This window comes from Mustela putorius, unplaced genomic scaffold, assembly GCF_011764305.1.
Source record: "Mustela putorius furo isolate JIRA1106 unplaced genomic scaffold, ASM1176430v1.1 tig00003896_pilon_pilon_pilon, whole genome shotgun sequence".
NCBI classification, from domain to species: domain Eukaryota; kingdom Metazoa; phylum Chordata; class Mammalia; order Carnivora; family Mustelidae; genus Mustela; species Mustela putorius.
Window position 1 is genome coordinate 2,250,805 of NW_025422045.1, and position 22,031 is coordinate 2,272,835.

At 39.2% G+C, this 22,031-nt stretch overlaps 1 protein-coding gene across 3 annotated transcripts in view; it reads right to left on the reverse strand.

Annotated features, from left to right (window-relative positions):
- The window catches only part of ALDH1A2 (aldehyde dehydrogenase 1 family member A2), a 93,562-nt gene that overhangs the window by 38,717 nt on the left and 32,814 nt on the right, over nucleotides 1-22,031 (reverse strand). For all 3 annotated transcript variants that reach the window (XM_045067405.1, XM_004777289.3, XM_045067404.1), the window contains 4 exons: nucleotides 15,556-15,660; nucleotides 15,232-15,372; nucleotides 12,232-12,361; nucleotides 158-219 (listed from right to left, as the gene is read on the reverse strand). In XM_045067405.1, the coding sequence (XP_044923340.1) occupies nucleotides 158-219; nucleotides 12,232-12,361; nucleotides 15,232-15,372; nucleotides 15,556-15,660 (438 nt within the window). The remainder of the gene's footprint in view (nucleotides 1-157; nucleotides 220-12,231; nucleotides 12,362-15,231; nucleotides 15,373-15,555; nucleotides 15,661-22,031) is intronic.

Here is a 22,031-nt window from a genome sequence, read left to right on the forward strand (position 1 = left end):
TGTTAAAGATACGTCAACAACATGATCTCAGTTTGTCCCCCACTCCCCACCCCCCCCCTTAATGGAAAGCATACCTCACTGAGGTCCAGGTTTTATGTATCTTTAAGAGAACTGGTTCAAATGAAAACAAATAGGAGGCGTGAGGAGATTCACTCACCGGGATGATCTGTCCACACACGCCAATGGGTTCATGTCTGGTAAAGGTAAAATAATCTCCATCTGAAAGAAATGCTCACGGTCACTACCAGAGAATTTGGATGAGAACAAAAAAATGTAGAGGGAGAATCTGGGGGGTGATGGAAAAACCAGAAGTAAAGTTAAGAAAACATCCTACTGAACCGTGTAGGAAAGCTGGTAGAAGAGCTTATCACTTGGCACAGGGTGTCTCCAGATAGGGCTCCTGAACACCCAGAGTACTGATGAGGGGCCCTCAAAGGTGAAATGAAGGACAAGTTTATGACACGAGAAGCAGTCTTGTGGGGAGGTGGAGGCAGGGGACAGGTGATGAGAGGAGGGGAGATGGGAACTGGAAAAACATAAATACTAAGTTTTACGTTAAGGGCTAAAATGATACTTCAATGTATCTCAACATTTTAAATAACTTTCTGAAGTATTAAAAAAATACGAAGTAAATGCTGCTGGGTAAATTTTACATGGTAGGGAACTAGAAAAGGTGAGTCGTACAGTAAGATCTTTTTTATAGCTGAATCCAGGTGACAAAACATGCTTTCTGGCCACTGGGGGAACAGAGACATATCTGGGACTCTTTCAAGAAGGCAAAAGTCCTCTTTAAAAAAGATTCCATCAAAAACCCCAAAGTTTCCACTCAAATTAGCCATGAAAATAAGGACTACTTAATAATCTTATTTTCTCTATAAGAGGAATAGGCAATTGGAATAATTACCCAGGAAATTCAAACCAAAATTTTCTTTCGGAAAATACCATTATGTTTACCTGATTTTATTTTTTAATTTTTTTATACATGCATTATTTATTGAAACAGCCTATCATTAATGAATAGGTTGTTTCCAGTCTTTTGCTAATACAATGTTGCAATGAAATATTTCATTTTTAGATACCTGTGCATATATATTTTTTATCTATTCCTTGAGGTGGAATTGCTGAATGAAAGCATACGTTCATATTGAATAGTAATAAATATTTTCGACCTGACGTCCCTAGGTATTGTATCAACTTGTACAGCCATCAACAATGTGATAGATTGTGTCAATAGCACTATTATTATTTTATTTATTCAGACTTTGTTAGTTAACATGTAGCGCAATATTGGTTTCTCGAGTAGAATTCAGTGATCCATCACTTATTCACAACACCTGGTGCTGATCACAAGTGTCCTCTTTAATCCCCACCACCCAGCTAGCCCATCCCCCCACCACCCCGTCCATCAGCCCTGAGTTTGTTCTCCGTCATTAAGAGTCACTTATAGCTTATTTCCCTGTCTCGTTTTTTTCTTTTCCCCCTTCCCATATGTTCATGTTTTCTTTCTTAAATTCCACATATGAGTGAGATCATATGGTCTCTTTCTCTGACTGATGTATTTTGCTTAGCATAATACTTCCTAGCTCCATCTGCATTGCTGCAAATGGCAAGATTTCATTCTTTTTGATGGCCGAATAATATTCCTATATATGATATGATAATATTTATATCGTGTTTTATTTGAATTATTTTAAACGGCTAATTGACATAACCAAAGAATGGTTTGTTCTTAGCATATGGCCCTACAATGCCAGTACTGGACAAAGTCTTTGCTTTTCCCTCAACTGCCAACTGGCCACTTCACACATATCTGTTTTCTATCTCAAAAGCTATCCCCCAGGAAAAGTGAAGACCCTTAGCTAATTCTCCTGAAGAACATTATTCTTAAGGATGAGGATGAAGTAGGGGCAGGAGGACTGTGTGGATTGGGGGAAGAGAAAGGATTTGGTTGTTTATCACTGTCTCTCAACACAATGAAGTCAGTCCTCTTTATCACAGAGAACTGTTTTAATTAAATTCAAATCTAGGCATTATAAAATAACTAAAGGTCTCTCTCTCTCCTGGACCTCTTCCCAGAATTCACAGCTATCTGTTACTGTGCATCTTTTCAAAGAACTTTCTTTTTCCACACACAAGGGTATGCTGCATTCTTTTATTTCTCCCCAGCTATTAAAAAAAATGTAAATGTAGTCATATTATTCAGTCTTCTGTATTTTTTCTTGATTTTTTTTCAAATATACCTTACTTATTTTTTAAGCTGCTGAATGCTAGTTCACTGGCTTAACAAATATTTGTAACTACTATGAACTATCCTGAGGGACAGAGAGCTTGTCCTCCATTTAGGCAATTATAAATAGCGCTTTAGACATGATCATTTCACATTATTTTTGCGTATCTGTGGAATTTCATGATCAAAGTGTAAGTGCATTTCACATTTTGATAAATACTGCCAAATCATCCTTCAAAAAATTTACACAATTTATAATTCTAACGACAACATAGTATTCTTTCTCCCATCTTTAACCCTGGGACTTTTCAAACATTTTAAGTTCAGTCAACCTGACAGGTGGAAAATGACTTGTTTTGATTTATGTTTCATGTTATATGGCATGAATATCTTCTCATGTTTACTGGATATTTTCAATTGTTTTATTCAGATTCATATCTTTTGCTCTTTTTCTACTGGGTTATTCAACTTTTTAGTCATTTGAAGAACTCTATGCATATACAGTAAGGATAGGTCTTTGTCACGTGTATATGCAAAGTTTTTTCCTAATTTGGCTGCTCATCTCCAAATTTTGTTTTATGACCATGCTTTAAATGAAAGAAATTAGGAAACAGGTAGCATTCAACAACTGTAGGAAGGAAATTATTTTAGCATATATCCCTATTAAAACAAAAGTAGCCCAGATGTGGAAACTGTCCATAGGACGACAAGGAGAAGTCTGAGTAATACTTCAAAAATGAAATTAACTCTCTTAGCTTTGTATGCAGACAACTAAAGACTTTTCATAGATACCATTCTTTACAAAAGTACAGATTCCTCTCTTTTTTCAACTTACAATCTCAGAAAAGGTTGTTGCTGTTGTTGTTGTTTTAACTATTAGTACCTTTTACTCCTTCACTTTGTGTGTATGTGCAGAAGATATAAATGGGATGTCAGGCTCTTCTTTTTGGAAGGTTTTTCATAAGGAGCAGTAACCCTGATCACAAGGCTAGATGGTATCATTTGCACAGAAATCCTTCCCAACTCAACTGTAACTGGGCTAAGGTGTCGGCTGCAGGTGCATCATCACAGACGACAGAATCAGAATATCGTGTTAAGAAGGGGTGCAAATGGGCTGAGAAAAGGATGGGGATCTGAACTGAAGAAGACCGCAGGAGTTTACTGTGGCAGCACATGTGGGAAGCTGGAGCAGTTCCAGTGAAGCGTGTCCCCCTCTGTTCTAATGGCTCAAGAACTTAGTTATATTACATATATAATTTTATAGGTTCCTGAAGAAATGAAAGAGAAACAAAATGTAGGCAACATCTTATGAGGCTGACCTCATAAGGAACAGAACTGACTCTATAATTGTGTCCCAAGAGAAACAGAGTTATGGGGAATGGGCACTTCCTTGGATGAACTGTCCACAGATCTGACACTTAGCTAAAGCCTGGCAAAAAGAACAGACTGAAGAACCTTCTATCTCTACAGCTCCTCTAAGTGGGAAATAAAGAAATAAAGGATACTTTGGTGCTTGAACACTTCCCCCAAAGAATGTTGTGAGAAAGAAATAAAGGGGCTTGAGCTCAGTCTGTATTCTCATCTGGTTAGTGGAACATGATCCTGGACACCCCGAGTCTGACCAAGGGTGCCGGGCAAAGATGAGAGCTATGCCTTCTACGCATAGCCGTGGCTAGGGCTAATGGCACCACAGAGGTCCTTCAAGCTATGCTGACCCTACCCTGAATCCCATCCAGCTGCCCCAATAACGTTACCCAAATGTCAATCACTCAAGAGACAACTTCATCATGTTCACCACGTCCAAGTACATCACTTTCTCTGTTACTTAATAATTTGTTAAATCATCTTTGTTAAATACATAAAGAGCTACTTGTTAGCATCACCTTTAAAAAACTCTATGGAACAAGCAGTTTCATGAGCTAACAATATTTTCTTCAAGCCTAATAATCAAAATGAAGAATGTTCACTATTTACAGTGTAGAATAATCTAGCATGCTCCAGTGTCAAGTGGAGAGTGTACTGTGCTTCTCAAATTGAAATATGAATATGAAGCACCAGGAGGGCTTGTTAAAATGAAGGTTTTGGAACCAGAGAGTCTGAGGCAGGATCTGAGAGTCTGCATTTCTTCATGCTCCCAGGTGGTATGTTGCTTCTGATCTAGGGACCACACTCCAAGTAGTGAGATGCAGAGGAACCGAAAGAACAAAGAGGGTCCCTGGGTATCACGAGAACCTAAAGCAACTTTACAGCTGCTGACTTCCTGTCTGTTTATTTTACTGTCTGCCTCTCTGATGACTCTACTGATGTGTCCCAAAAGAGTGTAAGTGTAGGAGAATCTGATGAACCTTTTAAATATTTTACAAATACTAAAAAGAACAAAAATGTGTCTTTCCATAGAGCTTAACAAATGATTTTTACATTCTTATTTCATGCTCAAAACAATTCTATTTAAAAAATCGGGCAACAGTTATTATCAGTATTTTGTAAGTAGAGAAAAAAATGGCACAGAAAGGTTAAGTCTAGAGTGATCTAACCCGGTTAAATTGTGGCTTCTGGACTTGAATCTGGGTCATCAGACTTCAAGTTCACTGCCCTTCGAAATATTACTGAAGACTCTTCTGGGAATAGAGGGTTGGATCTCGGTGGATATCACAAACCACAGAATCAGAGTATGATGTCTAAGAGTGCCAAGGAAGGAAAAAGTGTTAACTGTTTTGTGAAGAGTGAAGATAATTGTTTGAGGATCTGTTGTGTGGACACAGAGAACTCACATAAACTTCAGTATCTAAGAAATGAAGGAAACACTGCAGAGCAACACCTCCTCCCCTCAGACGGGACACCCGGAACTGAGGGCTTCTCCCCTCTTCATGGTAGTAGAGTCAACCCCAAGGGGTAACAGAGAGTTCCTTCTCTCTCTCTTATATACCTAGATGCTACATAATGAGCACTCTTCTCTGCCTAAGTGAAACTTACAGCCAATTTTCACACCTTTTATGTTAATAATTCTATGTATATATGGCAAGATGACTTAAAAGGTATTCCCTTCATTGCTCTAGCATTGTGCTATAGAGGGCTTCAGACAGATATATAAAAAAAAATCTTGGGGATCCTGGGTGTCTCAGCTCAGCATCTGACTCCTGATTTCGGCTCAGGTCATGATCTCAAGGTTGTGAGACTGAGCCCTGTGTTGGGCTCCATGCTGGGCATGGAGCCCGCTTAATGTCCTCTCTCTCCCTCTGCACCACCAACCCCCAAGAAGAAAAAAAAAGAAAGAAAAAGGAAAAAATCTCCACCCAAAGTCAGATAGTCTGTTTTAAGGTTATGCTGATCTTAGTGCTTCTTAAGAAATAAGAGATATTACAGGGAAAGTTCAGACTCAGCAAGAAAGGACTGTATTTGAGGAGAATACCAGAAAAATGTTCTGGATTCCAAATTCTGAGCCAACAAGTTAGATCATAACTATGGTGGAGAAAACTAAAGAAAAGGTAAGATACCAAAGCAGAAATACAAAATCACACCTGTGGGAATTTTATCTCTCAGCCTCTTTTCTTTTTCACTCAAAAAAAAAAAAAAAAAAAAAAAACAACAACCCAAAAAATACAGGGCAAAAGATACTGCTCTTGAAAGGAATTTTAGATCTACCCAGATCCAACTGCTCTGATGTCTTTTACATTTGAATTTTTACAACTCATGAAGAATATAAAAAATCTTACAATTAAATACATGATTATACCATGAATCTGGTTGACCTCTGGATCAAATTTTATTGAGCCATTTCTAGAATTATATTAAGAAAAGTCTTATCCCCTAGAAATGAGTAACAGAGTAACCCTTTTCTGTATCTGGGATGTATCAAGCCACTGTTCTATGTTCTTGATGGGAACCTGTCAAACTACACAGGAGAGACAGCAGTTACTTAATAGAACAACTTCATTATTTGAATTATTCTTCAGCGTTATCCTTGCTTCTTAAGGCAGATTTTATCATTGCTTGGAATACTTCTTTTTTTTTTTTTTAACAGAATTTTTATTCTCATAGGAATACCGGCCAATACCAAGTTCAAGTCTCTACATGAACTTGAGTATGTTTAGACAATATGTCAATAAAATCAGAAAAATCTGTAATGTTCCAGAAATTGAGGGGAAATAATTCTAACATGGACCTCCAGAAATAGCTTCCAATTATAATACTAAGCATATTTCAAGAACTACAGCAAGTTTAATATACTCACTAAAAGTGAGTTTATTAAGTAGCATAAAAATCTGTAACACAATTCAGTGAAGGGAATCTCTAGGCTGTGTTTTGAGGAGTTAGTAACCCTTGTGATGACCCCAGTGTTCAACAATTAGACCAGCTATACTGAGCTATTCCATTATGTCCCCTAGCAAATACCTATGTATTCCGACACTGAGCAGACCTCACTGAACACTGACAGCTGTAATGATAAACTCTTACATGCCTATGCAAACACTAAGACTTGATGTGTGCTAACGCTGTTCCTCCCCGACTCTGCTAGTAGCTTCCCAGAGGTGAGGTACATGTTCCTGAGTCAAGAAGACCTCCTAGCTCCACCACTACTCTTATCACGTGCGCTTGGGAAAAAAGTGACTTCTCCACCTCAGATTCCTTGTCTGAAAAATGAGTAGACTGGCCTTGGGACCCCTCAGGTCTTCCTTCATCCTAACTTCTCAAAGAGGTGTGAAGCAGGCTTCACAACCTCCTGTCACCAGCAATTCAGGTCCTACAAAGGATCCAGGTCAAGCAAACAGCTCCTCATTCTCGGTATGAGTGAATAGAAGACCTCACCATGCCCACTCTCTGTCAACAACACTAAGCTAGACTGAGCTCTCGAAGGCAATGCCTTGTGATCTGAGCCAATGTCTGCATGTTTTTAGCTTATTCTTTAGTTCAAAAGGTAAATCTGAAAGGGGGTATAGTGGAAAAATAATTACATATGACCTGGGTAGATTGTTTAGCCTTTGCTATATGCTAATGTATCATAAAGCCATCTTCATGTCAGAATTCGGCTTAAAGCATGGATATTTTCCCTGCTTATATATCACACAATCAATAGAATCACTTGTTACATAGAAAAATCTTAAGTCAAGGAAATCAATTAACCTCCATTTCTCCCTCAGTAAACTGAAAACAAGCTTGGATCCTTCCTCCGTCACAAGGAGTCTGTGGACGTGAAAAGTGGCAGAAGATTTTGATATAGATTAAAAACAATCAAAATGGGGAAAATAATATTCCCCCTGCAGGGCTGCTATGAGGTTAGAGATAATTTAATGGGCACAAAGTGATCAATAAATCACAGTAATGGTTATTATTTATCAGCATAATTAGGAGGTGCCGTAGTAAAAGGGTCAAAGCTTAGGATTTATGCTCAGGAAGAACAGCTCCACTGAATAGCATGGCAGGAAATAAAAACCCGTGTTGTCAAGAGAACAACACTGAAAGCCTTGTGAATCACACCAATACTGCATAACTCCATGACAGTGTCCCACTGTGGGCCTTGCAGGAGAGGGAATGGGGAGGGCTGGGAGAAGTTCTCAATTCAGAGGGAGAAGCAGCTCTCTGGTAGAAGGCTCAAAGTGCTCATGCTGTAACCTGTTTCTCTTCTTCTCAAATATAAATATAAAGGGAGGCTATGGTTCAACCAGAAGGGAAAGAAGCACGTCCTTGCTCTAACAACTGATTATAGAATCAAAGTGCTTTCTTTTTTTTTTTTTTAAGATTTTATTTATTTGTCAGAGAGAGATAGAGTGCACAAACAGGCAGAGTAGCAGGCAGAGGCAGAAGCAGGCTCCCCGCTGAGCAAGGAGCTCGATGTGAGACTCGATCCCAGGACTCTGGGATCATGACCCGAGCAGAAGGCAGCAGCTTAACCAGCTGAGCCACCCAGGCATCCTGTGAATCAAAGTGCTTTCTGTAAAATGCAGCTTTGACCAATCAAGGCATTTGTTTATTTAAAAGACTTCAGTGACTCACTACCTACCACTTTGGAATACAGCTTGTAGCATGCTTTACCCTGAGCCCCACCATCTTTTCCACCTGGCTATCTGGTCAGACCCACTGTCACACAGTACTGTCCTCCCTCCACACTCTGCATAGGCTACTGTCACCACCCGTGATGGTCCAACCTCCCTTCTTCACTGAGCTGCCCTTCAGGGCTCATGCTGTACATACCCCTACCTGTTCCAGGAAGCCTTAAGACCCAGTGATACCTCTCCTGCGGCATCCCATCAGACCTCATGCTTCTACAGCTGAATAAGCCACACTATATTGCAACTGCAATTGCAAAAATTGTCTACCTTGTTTTCTTTACTGTTCTTTGACCATCTTACTTACTCACCTTTGTATATCCAGCACTTTACATCATGGCCAGGACACATAGCAGGTGCTCAAAAACAAACAAAACAAAAAACCCGTCGAGTGAATGAATGCATGAAGGAAAGAGTGAATGACTGAGAAGCTTAAGTTGGTGCCTGGTAGAAGAGATGAAGAAAGAGTTCTTCCATTACAGGGCAGAACACCCTGCCTCCCTAAATGGGAAAGAGTGAAAGTGACAACAGCATAATTCTTCCTACTGTCTTTGGGTCTTGTCCTTCAGTGTCAGAGATACTAGGCTGGATGAACCATAGGATGTCCTTCAATGAAAACAAAGTAATCTTATATTTTGCAAAACAAAAAACAACAACAACAACAACAAAAAACAAAAAACAACAACCACAAAAAACTTTCTGGTTTACTTTTTATGGGTCACCAAATAGAACTGTGCTTTTCATCCCCCTATTTCCTCTGAAGCAACAGTTTGGTATTTGCTGATTCAGCGTCCAAGCCAACTTTACAGAACATAACTACCCTGAATAATAAGAATCAAAAGTCTATTAATCTAAAAATCTGCAGAGGATTAAAGATTTCACCAGGGTAACTGGCCTCTTCATCTTCCTGTCCTGCTGGACCAAGTCTCCGTAAGAAGAGGGTCTACAATGGCTTAGGCAGAAAGAGACCTGGGCTTGAATCTCAGGCCTGCCACTTCCTGGCCATGTAACCTTGTTCAAGACACTAAACTCTTGCTCTCTCATTTTCCTATCTGTAAAATGGGTATAATACCTTTTAAAACCCAACCTGCTTCACAGGATCACACTCAGAATCACACAGGTCCTGTGTGTAAAAGAACATTTTACACAATCAAGTACTGTGCAGATATAAACTACATTATTCCTTTGTATTATAATTCTAAATGTAAAACCAGGGTATTTCACAAAGAAATGTATGTAACACAATAAAGACAGCAAGGTTAAAGACTAATAACCTTCCTATATTCCTGATTTCGGTGGGAAAAGCAAAGAATGCAGGGACAAAATGAAGCTCATGTTAAGTTACGGAGTTACAAAGGACAAACGCGAATGGACTGATTAAACACATTTGAGAATAAGTAACTAATAACTGCCCCCCTTCCCTGGCTTTCCTGTATCTTCCCTTCCCCCGGTTCAGTCCAGCTAGATTCCCTAAACCCTGAGCTAGCTGGAGGGGCAGAGGAGCTGAATTCTTAGCAGCCTACAGTCGAGAGCCGCTGTACCTACACCTGGAACAGAGAGCAGAGCGGCCAAGTTCACGTCTGCCTCCAGCCTTCCCTCACCTCCCGGAGGCACCGCAGCGACATCTCTTCCATCTCAAATCCCCACTAGCCTCCCGACTCTCTGGAGCCTCCCTCACCTGGTATCCCTCTAAATGCACTTTAAGAAAAATTAGGGAAACTAAACAGGAGTTAGGGTTTAAGAGAATGCCTCCCTTTTCTCCTTCGTGGGCTGAACACCATTTTGTGTGTAAACGTACTATGACAGCCTTTTCGAAATCCTGTACTTCTAACTCCTACATCAATGTCCTTACGATCTCCAAAGAGCATCAGATGAAAGCAGTGATGCCTATGCACCAAACACCTCTTGCCACATAAAGTAAAATAAAGCATCAAGCATCAGAGACTCCAGGAAATCTTTACCTAACAAGAGTGTTCTCTAAGAAAGCAAAAAACACCAAGACATTGTTAGGCCAAATAGAGATGTATGTATTCAGCCTTCTGTCGCACCTTACTTCTTAAGATGTTTGTAAATCATAAAAGATATTTAAATGCCCAAAACGTATTTTGTTTTAGTAGTGAATTGGTGGGGGGAGGTAGGGAGAACAAAAAACCAAGGGCCTTTGGTCTCGGTCTTGTTTATTTACCTTTCTGCATTGACCCAGGAGAGAACAACCTAAAAAGGCTGACATGTGTTCTGTTTTTAACAAAGCTTTTCGTTCTCAGGACCCCCAACAGGCTTGCTCAGTAACCCTGCTCCACTTGGGCCATTCCCAAATCCAGCCCTTGGGGTTAGAGAGCAGGGGTTCTGTAAAATACTCAGAGCCAGGACTGCATGGAGAGCCTGACATTCCTGAGGAGCAACCTTCTCCAACCCGAGTGTGCCGAACAAGGAAAACCTCGGCATGGCAAGGAAGAGCGCCTAGGACAGCAAACCCATTTTCTAACGACTAACATTCCCTGGGCTGCCACCATTCATGGAGGTAATTTTAAAATAAACCTTTGCAGTCTCACCTTTGTCCCCTCTCCATGCTCACAGCGACTTCCCATCTCACCCCATGCCTGAGTGAAGGGTCATAGTAGACCTTTGCCTGGTGCTGGTGTCTGGATCCTCTCCTCGCTGCTCAAGGCCGAAAAGCCCCACCAGGCAGCCACGGGCCGCTGGTGAGCAGCGGAATCTCAGGCCCCAGCCCAGATCTCTTTCAGCAGAAACTGTGCTTGGGGAAGGTCCCAAGCAATACATACATACGCCAAAGTTTGAGAAACACCGCTCTAAGCCCTCCATCCACACGGCCAGCCAGCCTCCCCTTTTTCTGGCCAAGCAACACAAAGCCCTACTTTGCACACCTCCGACTGTACACGTGGAAATCGGGCTGTTTTCCAGAGCACAAAGGTAGAGTGCCTGGCTAAGCACTTAGCTGTCCCTAGGAGCCATGCCAAGAACACTTGTTTCCTTTCCTTACGTGTGTTTGCTGCTACCGGCATCTTCCTATCTACTTCGGCTGCTCCCTTCCCTCTCATGGTATCTTCTTCCCAGAATCTAACATGACCATAAAGTGAAGTGATTCGCCAGACCCTAATGTCAGAATTTCAGCTCTACAACTTAACTTGCCGGCAAGTCAGGAAAATTGCTTATCTTCACTAGGCCTCGGTTTCTTCCTCTGTCAGTGAGGATGCTAATAAGACTACCTTCCCCTTGGCGTTGCTAAGATCTCAGCCTGGTATTAGCTGTCACTGGCACCCGCTGCATGGGCTGGACCCTGTCCACTGATGAACTCTGTCTGGACACCTCCCTTCCCCTTTAGAGGACTACAGCACTGCAGACCAAGCCACACGACCCGGCAGCTCAGTCACTCTCCCATAGACGTCTTTGTTTCTTCTGTGGGTTTTAGCTCCTAACCTGGATCTTAAAAGAAAGAATGGTTACAGATTGTGAAAGGAATTCATGTTCATTATAGAAAATACAGACAAGTATAAAAAAGAGAAATAAATTATCCACCATCTCACCCCTAAGAGACTGTTGTTAACATTTTAGAGTACTTTCTTCCAAACCCATAGATTTCACATTTCAGGAGGGAAAGGACCAAGTCTTAATGTTCGTGGAATTATCCCTGACTTTCCCATGTCCAACACCCCTCTCGCTGCACCCCCAGCGCTCAACATTGTGACTGCCACGTCCACCTGCATCTTAGCTGAGTGCCAGGTGGGTGGAAGCGGCTTGCCACTGCATTTATGTGTAGACTGTCCACACACAGCAACAGGGATGCTGGCAGAGTTAGTGATGTGGTCTGTTCGGTTCTTCAGTTCAAGCTGCTGTGAGTGTGCCCTACCTGCTATGGGACAGCTGTTCGTGTTTGATGGTGAAAGTGTATTTCTGGTGAAGCCTCATGTTTCCTTTTCAATGTACTCAGATTTCACATACCTACAGGAATGGTCATCCCGTGAATTTTATCAGCCCAGCCTGCGTAATACCGAAGGGTTTTGATGACCCCCTGCAAATCCACATAAAAAGCTTGCAGGAACGGTTTGCCACCATTTAGGGATTCCATGGTCTGTAGGAAAAGAAATGGAGACAGTTTTCTAGTGATACAATAAATAATTTTTGGAGCAGAAGAAAAAAAGGAAGAGAGAAGATATGAATATGAATAACGTTGTATACGTGGCCAACCCCGACTTCCCAAATAAACAGATTTTTAGCACAGCTAATATAATTTAGCTTCTAGTAAAAACCACAATGAATATGCATGCACACGTTCTCGTGCCTGGTCGCTCCAGGAACCACTATCCCAATAATACATAAACACAACATTTCTTCAACTGTTGATAGAGAATATCTGCCTGTCAAACCAGCGTCTGTTATTTAATGATCGGAGCTGCGTGGGGACTTTTTAGAGTCTACACCAGTAATCTGAATCCATAAAGAGAAGTGGGGACGTGGGCTTTTACACGACTGACGAGAATATAAAACGTTTTCCACCGCTGCCAAGATCCCTGCTGAGAAATGGAATATCCACAGTGCACAGCGAGTTTATTTATTACCATCAAATAAACAAGATCTCCTCCAGGGAAGCTCACACTTTAACAACTTCAGGGCTGGTTTTTTGTAAATATTTATGTTAACAACCATTACCTATTAATAGGGAAGTATCTGGTCCATTTAATAAAAATAGACATGGTGAGCAGTTGTAGATTATAAATGTTACTGTTTGAATGACATATTCCTAAACTGCTTAAATCTGTAGAAACAACTAAAAAATCCAAATGGACACACTGAAATGAGAAAAGAGTATTTCAACTTGAGAAATATCAAAGGCGTTACAAGTTTAACAAATTAAATAAGCAAATACATATGTTTATAATCTGCCGTCCTTCTCTGTAACCCCTTTTTACAACACACTGGAGTGAGAATGACTCGAGTGCTGACAAAAATAAAATGGAAATATTTTCCATTTGATGACATAAAAATACAATTACTTACAATGAAATTTACCCAGTTACTATGTGTAGAAGATGGGAATCATTTTAAGAGATCACATTACTTATCACTGTATATTGGTTCCTCTTTATTAAGGGGAATCAAATTATCTCCGTGTACTTTTTAGGACATGTATACACTCGTGAGATGGGCACTACATTCTCCATGCAGCCAGCACACGGCCAAGGTCTACACGGCACTGAGTGAAATAATCAATAACCAGAATCTGGGCCACCTATATCGTCCCAGTGAGCTTCTGACACCAGCCAAATTCACTTGTTTATTTTCAATTAATTATGTGTACTCGGATGAAGTATTAACTTTGCTCTCTGGTCAGGGACTTCCCTATATTTCAGAGGCTATTTCTTATTAAAACTTACTCTTATAGTTCTGGAGTGTTTAAAAAGAGAAATCTCATTTAGGTATAAGGGCAAAAAGGAACTGATCAGTGAGACAGAACGTCAGAAAAAGAGCTGCACTTGAATTTCATGACATGAAAATGTAACTGCAGAAATGAACTATATCATTACCTGGTACATACTATTAGTAGAATTTGTAAATATTGGGTAGATTTCACTCAATTAAAAAGATACTTATAAACCATCAATGTGCTGCCCTCCCCCCAATCATTTACATGTGAGGAACTGTGCTGGGCTTATAAAAAAAGAAGTAAAATGCAGTTTTTACTCGCACGAAGAAATTATAACCCAGTAAGAAGATAAGCATCTTTACCAGCATTCCTTCCCAAGTGTTCTGAAGAATTCAGTTTTGCACAATATTGACAGATTATCCAGAAAAATAGTGCTGAGTCTTAAGTGTACGTGTGAAGAACAGTGAGCAGGGCTTTCCAGGGTCTCTCATATACTCAGTGTCTTGGGAATATCTAAGAAGGAGTTACTTTACCATGGAACGCCTTTTTCACAAAATGCAGAAACACCTCATTGAAAGAGTTTTCCTTGAAGTACCATATTAGAAAATGTTTTTATAGAAAAGTAAATGTTATATACAGTCAGAGTTCCAGGATTCATTTGTGTTCCCATCCTATGGACAGATCCCTGATGGTTGGAGGAAAGAGCCAAGATGGAAGGGACATGAGGGAAGGAACGTTGTGCTCCCCTCCCCCAGAGCAAGCCCAGTTGTACCCTGCTTCCCTGGGCAGAGTGGAGGATGCAGCGTTTGTGTTTTGAATGTCTGACTGAACAAGGACGTCCTCATGTTAATGGATCACCTGCGGGTGATCGAGTTGGAGATCCCTGACATACGACACGGACTTTTCCCAAATGGTTCTGGTTTCCCAGAACTTTATATTCTCTAAGAAATCGACTTTTATTTTAAAAAGAGCAAAAACAAACACAGTAACCACTAGGTGAGAGAAACTTCTTTAGGTGAGAAATTGCATTAGTGAAAGAATGTTACTGTCCCTGGCTATCTCTCCTTTTTTTCTCTCCAGTTCTAGAACGTGGCAGAACAAAGGAAGCAGACATGTTTAAAAGGCCCTGTGCTTCTGAAGGACTCTCTTTAGTCAGAAGAGGTTAACTCTGGGGAGGTTTAAAACAAAACAAAACAAAACAAAAAAACAGTCCTATTTGATTCTCAAAAGAATCATCTGGGATTGCTTTTCCACAGGCTTCCTGGTGACTCTCCTGTTGCTGAACCATTTTTGTTTTGTGTTGTTTGTCGAGGGTTGGATACAGTTGGAAAAGAAGGCAGAGAGGTCCTTAACAGTCATGGGAAGCTATGGTTTTGTTCTTCAAAATTCAATAAGAAGAGACACTCACTGGTCCTGCATTTTCCCATCGGATGCCAAAGCCTACCCCTCTCATTTTTTCTGTATTATGGACTCCTCAGCTTTTTCCACAGGTGGGCTTCAGAAAGACTAAGGAATCTGCATTTCAGTGGAATGGTAAATTCAGAGTAAAGACTTAATGTTTTGTGGGGGCTACTTACTGCAAGAACTGCCCTGTCTCGTTCCACCAAGTCTGCAAGCTTATCCAACAGACGGCCTCTCTCAGAAGCATCCATCCTTCTCCACACAGAACCAAGAGAGAAAGCCAGGCGGGCTGCCTGCACCGCTTTGTCTATGTCTGCCTGTTAGAGAGAGACAGAGAGAGAGAGGCACAACTCAGGAGAGATCACATTCCAAATAAAGAACCACCTGCTTTCAGGAAAAAGGTGATGAACAAATGTCAGTGCTGGTGTCTGGAGAGCATAAGCTTAGTGCTCCATTGTCTGAAGGCAATTATTTCAATATTTTGCTAAAAAAGGACATACCTTGTCTGCTTCTTGAACTTCACACACCTGCTCTCCTGTGGCTGGATTATAGACAGGGAACGCTCTCCCGCTCTCTGAGTTCTGCCACTCATTGTTAATAAAAATCTAAGGGGGCAGACAAAAGAAGGGGATCGGTGAGATGGGTGGTAGGAAGCCAACCAACAGCCAAGTATTATGGAAGTACCATGATAGTAATATTTGTTCACTGTGTTTAATGGCCTATAAGTGAAGTACAGAATTTGAAGCATTACCAGAGCCCCTTGAACAGCACTCAGCCCAGCATCTCTCGGAATTCAGGAATTTATTCTATGCTCAAGGTTTATTCTACCTCAAGGTTATCCAAAGATGAAAAGTAGTTCTTACCTTTAGTGAACCTCCAACCAGGGTGAGAGTCAAACAAAGATGGAAGGACAGAGTGTCCCATACATACACACAATACACTGAGGATAGTAAAATCACAGAACAAGCTAATAGTCATCAAGATTTAGATCCTAGTTTCTCTGTCAGAGGCGTAAGTAACTTCACAGGGGAACTTGAAGGCTGCTGGAATAAGTAAGCATTCACTTAATTTATAGTCAGATCCTGAACTGAGCAATGACTGAGCAAACTCATCAGTGAGCTAAACAAGTTACATGTGCAGATCCAAGTTAGACTGCTTTCCCTTTGCTGGGCAGGCTACACAGCTCAGCAAAGGGAAAAGGTCTTTCAGACTGATCTCTCACGGATTTCTTTCTTTCTTTCTTTTTTCAGAGAAACATTCTATTACTGGATTATTATTATTATAGAAGGATATGATAAAGGATACAGACAGACATGCAGATAACCATACGTAATAAATTTCATTTATATACAAGCACACATAAGTGTGTGTGTCTCGTGGATTTCTTTAGACCATTGGTTTCCTTATTAAGGAAATGGAAACAATGAATTCTGGAACACTGAAAAGAAATTTTAAAAAATGAAAAATTTTATAAAAGGAAAGAGAGTCTATCAAAATGGCAAAGAGACCAAAAGTTTAAAATACTATTCAAGTTAATATCTCAGAAGATTTCTAAGAAATGAGGTGAACAAAAAGAGAAAGTACAGGCAAAAAAAATGTAAAAATTTTTATTGATACTAAAGAGAGAAATCCAAACAAATATTTTTGGACTATGAAAGCTCAAAGAACACAAAGATATTTTACCCTATAAAATTTGTCACCTGACAATGAAAGTTTCCAAACTTATGAGATATCAGTCGATTTAAAATAAACACAATGGGGGCGGCCTGAGTGGCTCAATGGGTTAAGCCTCTGCCTTCTGCTCACGTTGTGATCCCAGGATCCTGGGATCAAGCCCCACATTGGGCTCTCTGCTCAGCAGGGAGCCTGCTTCCCCCTTCTCTCTCTGCCTGCCTCTCTGCCTACTTGTGATCTCTCTCTCTCTACCAAATAAATAAAAAATAAAAAAATAAAATAAAATAAGCACAATGAAAAACTTATCTGGTACTGCCTACCATTTCGATAGTCACAGATGATGCTAATGAGGATATTATCTACAATTTTAAATACCAAGTTCTAGATTATTCTGAAACTTGATTTTCCATTGATTTGATTAAAAAAAAAAAAAAAGCCTGCGTTGAAGGAACCTTCTTTTCCTGAAGGTTTTCTTAAAGATTTTATTTATTTATTTATTTACTGAAAGCAGGAGTTGGGGGAGGGGCAGAGAGAGAAATCTTAAGCAGACTTCGCACAGTTCAAGGAGCCTAATGCAGGGCTCAGATCCAGGACCGTGATATGATGACCTGAGCTGAAATCAGAGTCGGATGGATGGTCAACAAACTGAGCCACCCGGGAGCCCCCTGAAGGCTTTTTAAGATACACGGGGAAAAAATTTAAGTCTGCCTAAGTACTTAATTCATATGTAACAAGTACAAACACAATGACCTAGTAATTTCATAACATTTTAAGTGTGCAATTTATAGACATGCTTCATGTAATATATTCGTTTATTCAATAAACCCTTAGTTACTTCTAAACACAAGACAATCAAAGATGACTAGCAGTTCCAGCCCCCCAGGGTTTTCCAGTCTCTCGTAGTTCATTAAATATTCCAACAACCCTAATGACAGGATTTTATTATCTCTACTGAAGATGGGAAAGTTGAGAGAAAGGGAGGTTAAGAGTCTGAGGAAGCAGGTTCTCACTGTGGCTCTGAGTCAGTCCTCTGCTCTCTCTACTACATCAAAGTTTGCAGGATTGCCCAGACCAAAGAAATGCAACTAGTTAGTGGCCAAGCCTGAATCAGATCCATAGTTTTTGGACTCCTGGTCTGGCTCTCTTTCCACTCCGCTTATCAAACTTCTTAATAGTTCCCAGCTCATCAGATCTGTGTACTCCTTTGAAACACAATATGATCTCCGAGGAAACAAAGGGAAAAAAATTAAGAGATCAGTTTCGTTTCTAGAGCATTGTCAGGTTTAAGGAAGAGGGGTCTTGTCACTATTTCTTGTTCCCTTTCTTCACAATTTGAATGAAACTTCTTAAACTTTTTAATCCACTTTATTTAACTTTGGTGCCGAGCAGTTCTACCTAGATGTAAGAATTGATATTTCATGACTTTTTCGATTCTTAGAGGTCTTCCAAAGATCAAAAAGAAAAATTACTTTTTTTTTTTTTAACAGGATGAAACTGATTCATTCTCTTACTGTTTTCATTCAGGTACATGGATCATCTTATCCATTTAGATACATGATATGACCTTAGTGATCTTTCCCTGTATCTTGAAATATTTTGCTGTTTCATCATCCTAGGAATCATCCCATTATCACTCATCATTTATTTCCAACCATGCTAAAAAAGAACAAAACAAAAAATTATGGCACTGTCAAGAAATGAATAAACACATCACAACTACCTCATCATCCTTCAGTTTTCTTATTGCGCTGTCCAAATGAATGGACCATCTTTCAAAACCACATACAAAAAGTCTAGAGATATCATCTTTGTCATTCTTTTTTTAAAACATTTTATTTATTTATATGACAGACAGAGATCACAAGTAGGCAGAGAAGCAGGCAGAGAGAGAGGAAGGGAAGCAGGCTCTCTGCTCAGCAGATGTGAGGCTTGATCCCAGGACCCTGGGATCATGACCTGAGCTAAAGGCAGAGGCTTTAACCCACTGAGCCACCCAGATGCCCCTCTTTGTCATATTCTTTACACTTTTTATTGGAAAGCTAGGAATTCAGGAATTTTCATCCCAGCCCATGGTAAGAAAAAGAAGATTAACAGAGAGAGGTATTTCACAATTGTAGATGAGTCAGAAGACAAAGGCAAAGAGACAGACACATGGGAGACTCTATGGATGAGGGTAAAGTCAACAAAGCAAAATCTTGGACTATGAGTCTTTAAGATAAATCAGTAAATTTTCTTAAATTCAAGAATCAAAAAACAAACATAAATACACAGAGAAAATATGATATTCTAACTCATTCAATAATTATTTACTATTTTACAACAAGAACCTAGATGAACCTGATTTGCCAAAAGCACGTGTGACAATTGCTTTAGCTTTTATGATATTTGTAGGTAAAATTTACTTGTATGATTCATATATAAACAAATGCTGAAGATAGGTGTATATATAAAAATGACTGAAAAACAGATATTATGTAGAAAAGAAAAATTTCATTGGATTGCTCAATCTGTTTATAAAACTAAAAAAGGGAACATTCTGTCATTATGGAACAAAAAGATAGCCATCCTCTTTTATACAGAATTATGAGCACTCAAAATTTCAATACTATTACATTGTGAAACTGCACATGCAAGAAGAACCAGAAGTAACAATAAGCTATAACCTATTAGAGGTGGGCTTAAAATCTGGAATCAGTATTTATGACACGAATATTTCCTATTTCATACATAGCTGATGAGCAGATAGTTACATTTGAAGGCTCTCGCCCATTTCAGGGCAATACCTCCAAACACCCAGGAAAATATGGAAGAAAAATTTGGTTTGCTATGTTTAAATTCTTATTTTATTGGTTTCACTATTTATTCTTACTTATGTAAATTTTTCATAAAATAATTTAAATTTAAAAAGCATAAAGAGTCCACTGGACCCAGAAGGTAAATGTGAGGATTATTCTCCCTGGTACACTGAAGGTGAAAATATTTGGTATTTTTATTTTTATTTTTTATTTTTTAAAGATTTTATTTATTTATTTGACAGAGATCACAAGTAGGCAGAGAGGCAGGCAGAGAGGGAGGGGGAAGCAGGCTCCCTGCTGAGCAGAGAGCCCAATGTGGGGCTCTATCCCAGGACCCTGGGATCATGATCTGAGCTGAAGACAGAGGCTTTAACCCACTGAGACACCCAGGCGCCCATATTTGGTATTTGTACTAGGTTATTCTTTTTTGAGACTGAGCCTTATGACAATTAAAAACAGGTACTGATAACTTTGTTGGTACATAGGCTAACAAATACCTCCAATACTTGAAGGTTTTCAGCTTCTTTTCAGCTTCTCAGCTTTTCAGCTTCAAAATTTCAAAAGTTTTGAGTACTGTCTAAGGTGTTCTTCTCCAACCAGGGATCATTGGAGAAATCGTTTATTTCAGGGCTGTAGTTGGAAAAACAGAGGATGATCCTGGAATACTGCAGTGCTGGAAATCAAGTACATACTCAAAAACTGATGGCAACATACCAAAAAGATACAAGAGCTGATGTGAAGGGGCTCCCATTGACCAAAACTGGGATAATTTAAGCAACAAAATAAATGATAGCAGGGGATTATCACTCACAGAACAAAAAAAAGGCATCCCATAATTATAGAAATTTTTTAATGACTATGTAAGTGGGGGATAAGGAAAGCTCTAGTTCACAAAAGAATTCCCACTAATAGCTGTGAAGGAATGATGGAATTAGATAATCACCATTTGTCAAATACCACAGTAGTAATTGCTGGAGGCAAAAATCATCAATGGGTGGTAAAATCAGTGGATAAAAATATAATGAAAGACTGGATGTTTTTGTAGTCTCAAAGGATCTTCCCTCAAAATACTTAGTAATTACAAAGGGAAAATAGGTACTTTATGTTGAAGAAACTTAGCACGACAGCACCTTAAGCAAGAGACCAATGTTAATATCACTAGTAATGGGACAAATTGTTATTGACATTTTATCTGCTTATTTTAACAATAATTAGAAAGCTGTGTTGAAATCTCTTGCTTTGGTAGTGGATTTGTCAATATATCGCTTAGGGTCGTCATTTTTATCTTTATAGATTTTAGGTTATTTTTATTAGTGAATATAAGAGCATAACTGTTATGTCCTCTGGTTAAACAGAACCATTTATCAATATGAAGTGGTCCTCTTCATTACTAAAAAGAGCTTTGTGTCTTATAGCCTATTTTGTTTAATATTAGTAAAGCTACCTAAGCTCAATGTCCATTAACCACTCATATTTTCCATCCCCCCTTTTAAAATCTTTTAATGTAAAAATAGCTTTATTTTTTTGTCAATGTGGGATATATTCTTCTAAACAATTTAAACTATACAAAAAAACAGAGAAAGTAGAAAATCACCTCAAATTTCATTATTCACAGACAACCAAAGTTCACACATTCATATCTCTAGGCCCAATACATATACATATATTAATAATATGTATATAATTTTATAAAACAAGATCATATCTGCATGAGTTTTACAACTTGCTATTAAAAACCTAATATGCTTACAGACATTTTTAATGGTTTCTTTATATTCCAATATGTATGTTTACATGTATATTAGATAGGGGACTGTGCAGGTTGCACGTATATGTGTAGCTTAATTTACTTACTCACTTGATCTTCTACTGAAAAATGCTTCTTCATTTCCATTCATCTACTTTTTTCTTTGTGTTGCATTTGGACTGTTTCTTCCATTTCTCTTTACCTGGGTCTAATCTGGTAATTTCAACGTCTATTTTTATTTCTAAAAGTTATGCTTTGTTCTTTTTCAAATCTGCCTGGACATGTTGTTTTGGTTTTAAAAATTAACACTTTGGGGTGCCTGGATGGCTCAGTGGGTTAAGCCTCTGCCTTTGGCTCAGGTCATGATCTCAGAGTCCTGGGATCAAGTCCCGCATCGGGCTCTCTGCTCAGTGGGGAGCCTGCTTCCTCCTCTCTCTCTCTCTCTCTGCCTATCTCTCTGTCTAATAAATAAATAAAAATCTTTTAAAAAATTAATACTTTAATATTTAGAACCATTCTGAATTTGTAGAATACTGAGCATATAGTACAGAGATGTCTCATATATCCCTATGTTCCCCTCCTCAGTTTCTTCTTTTTAATATCTAAAAGATATCTTTGATATCATTTATAATATCTTAGAGTGGTGCATTTGTCAGTTTATGGACTGGTATTGATATTTTATTAACTGATCTATAGTTTAAATTAGGCTTTACTCTTTGTGTTTTATACTTCTGTGAATTTTGAAAAATGTGTATCACAT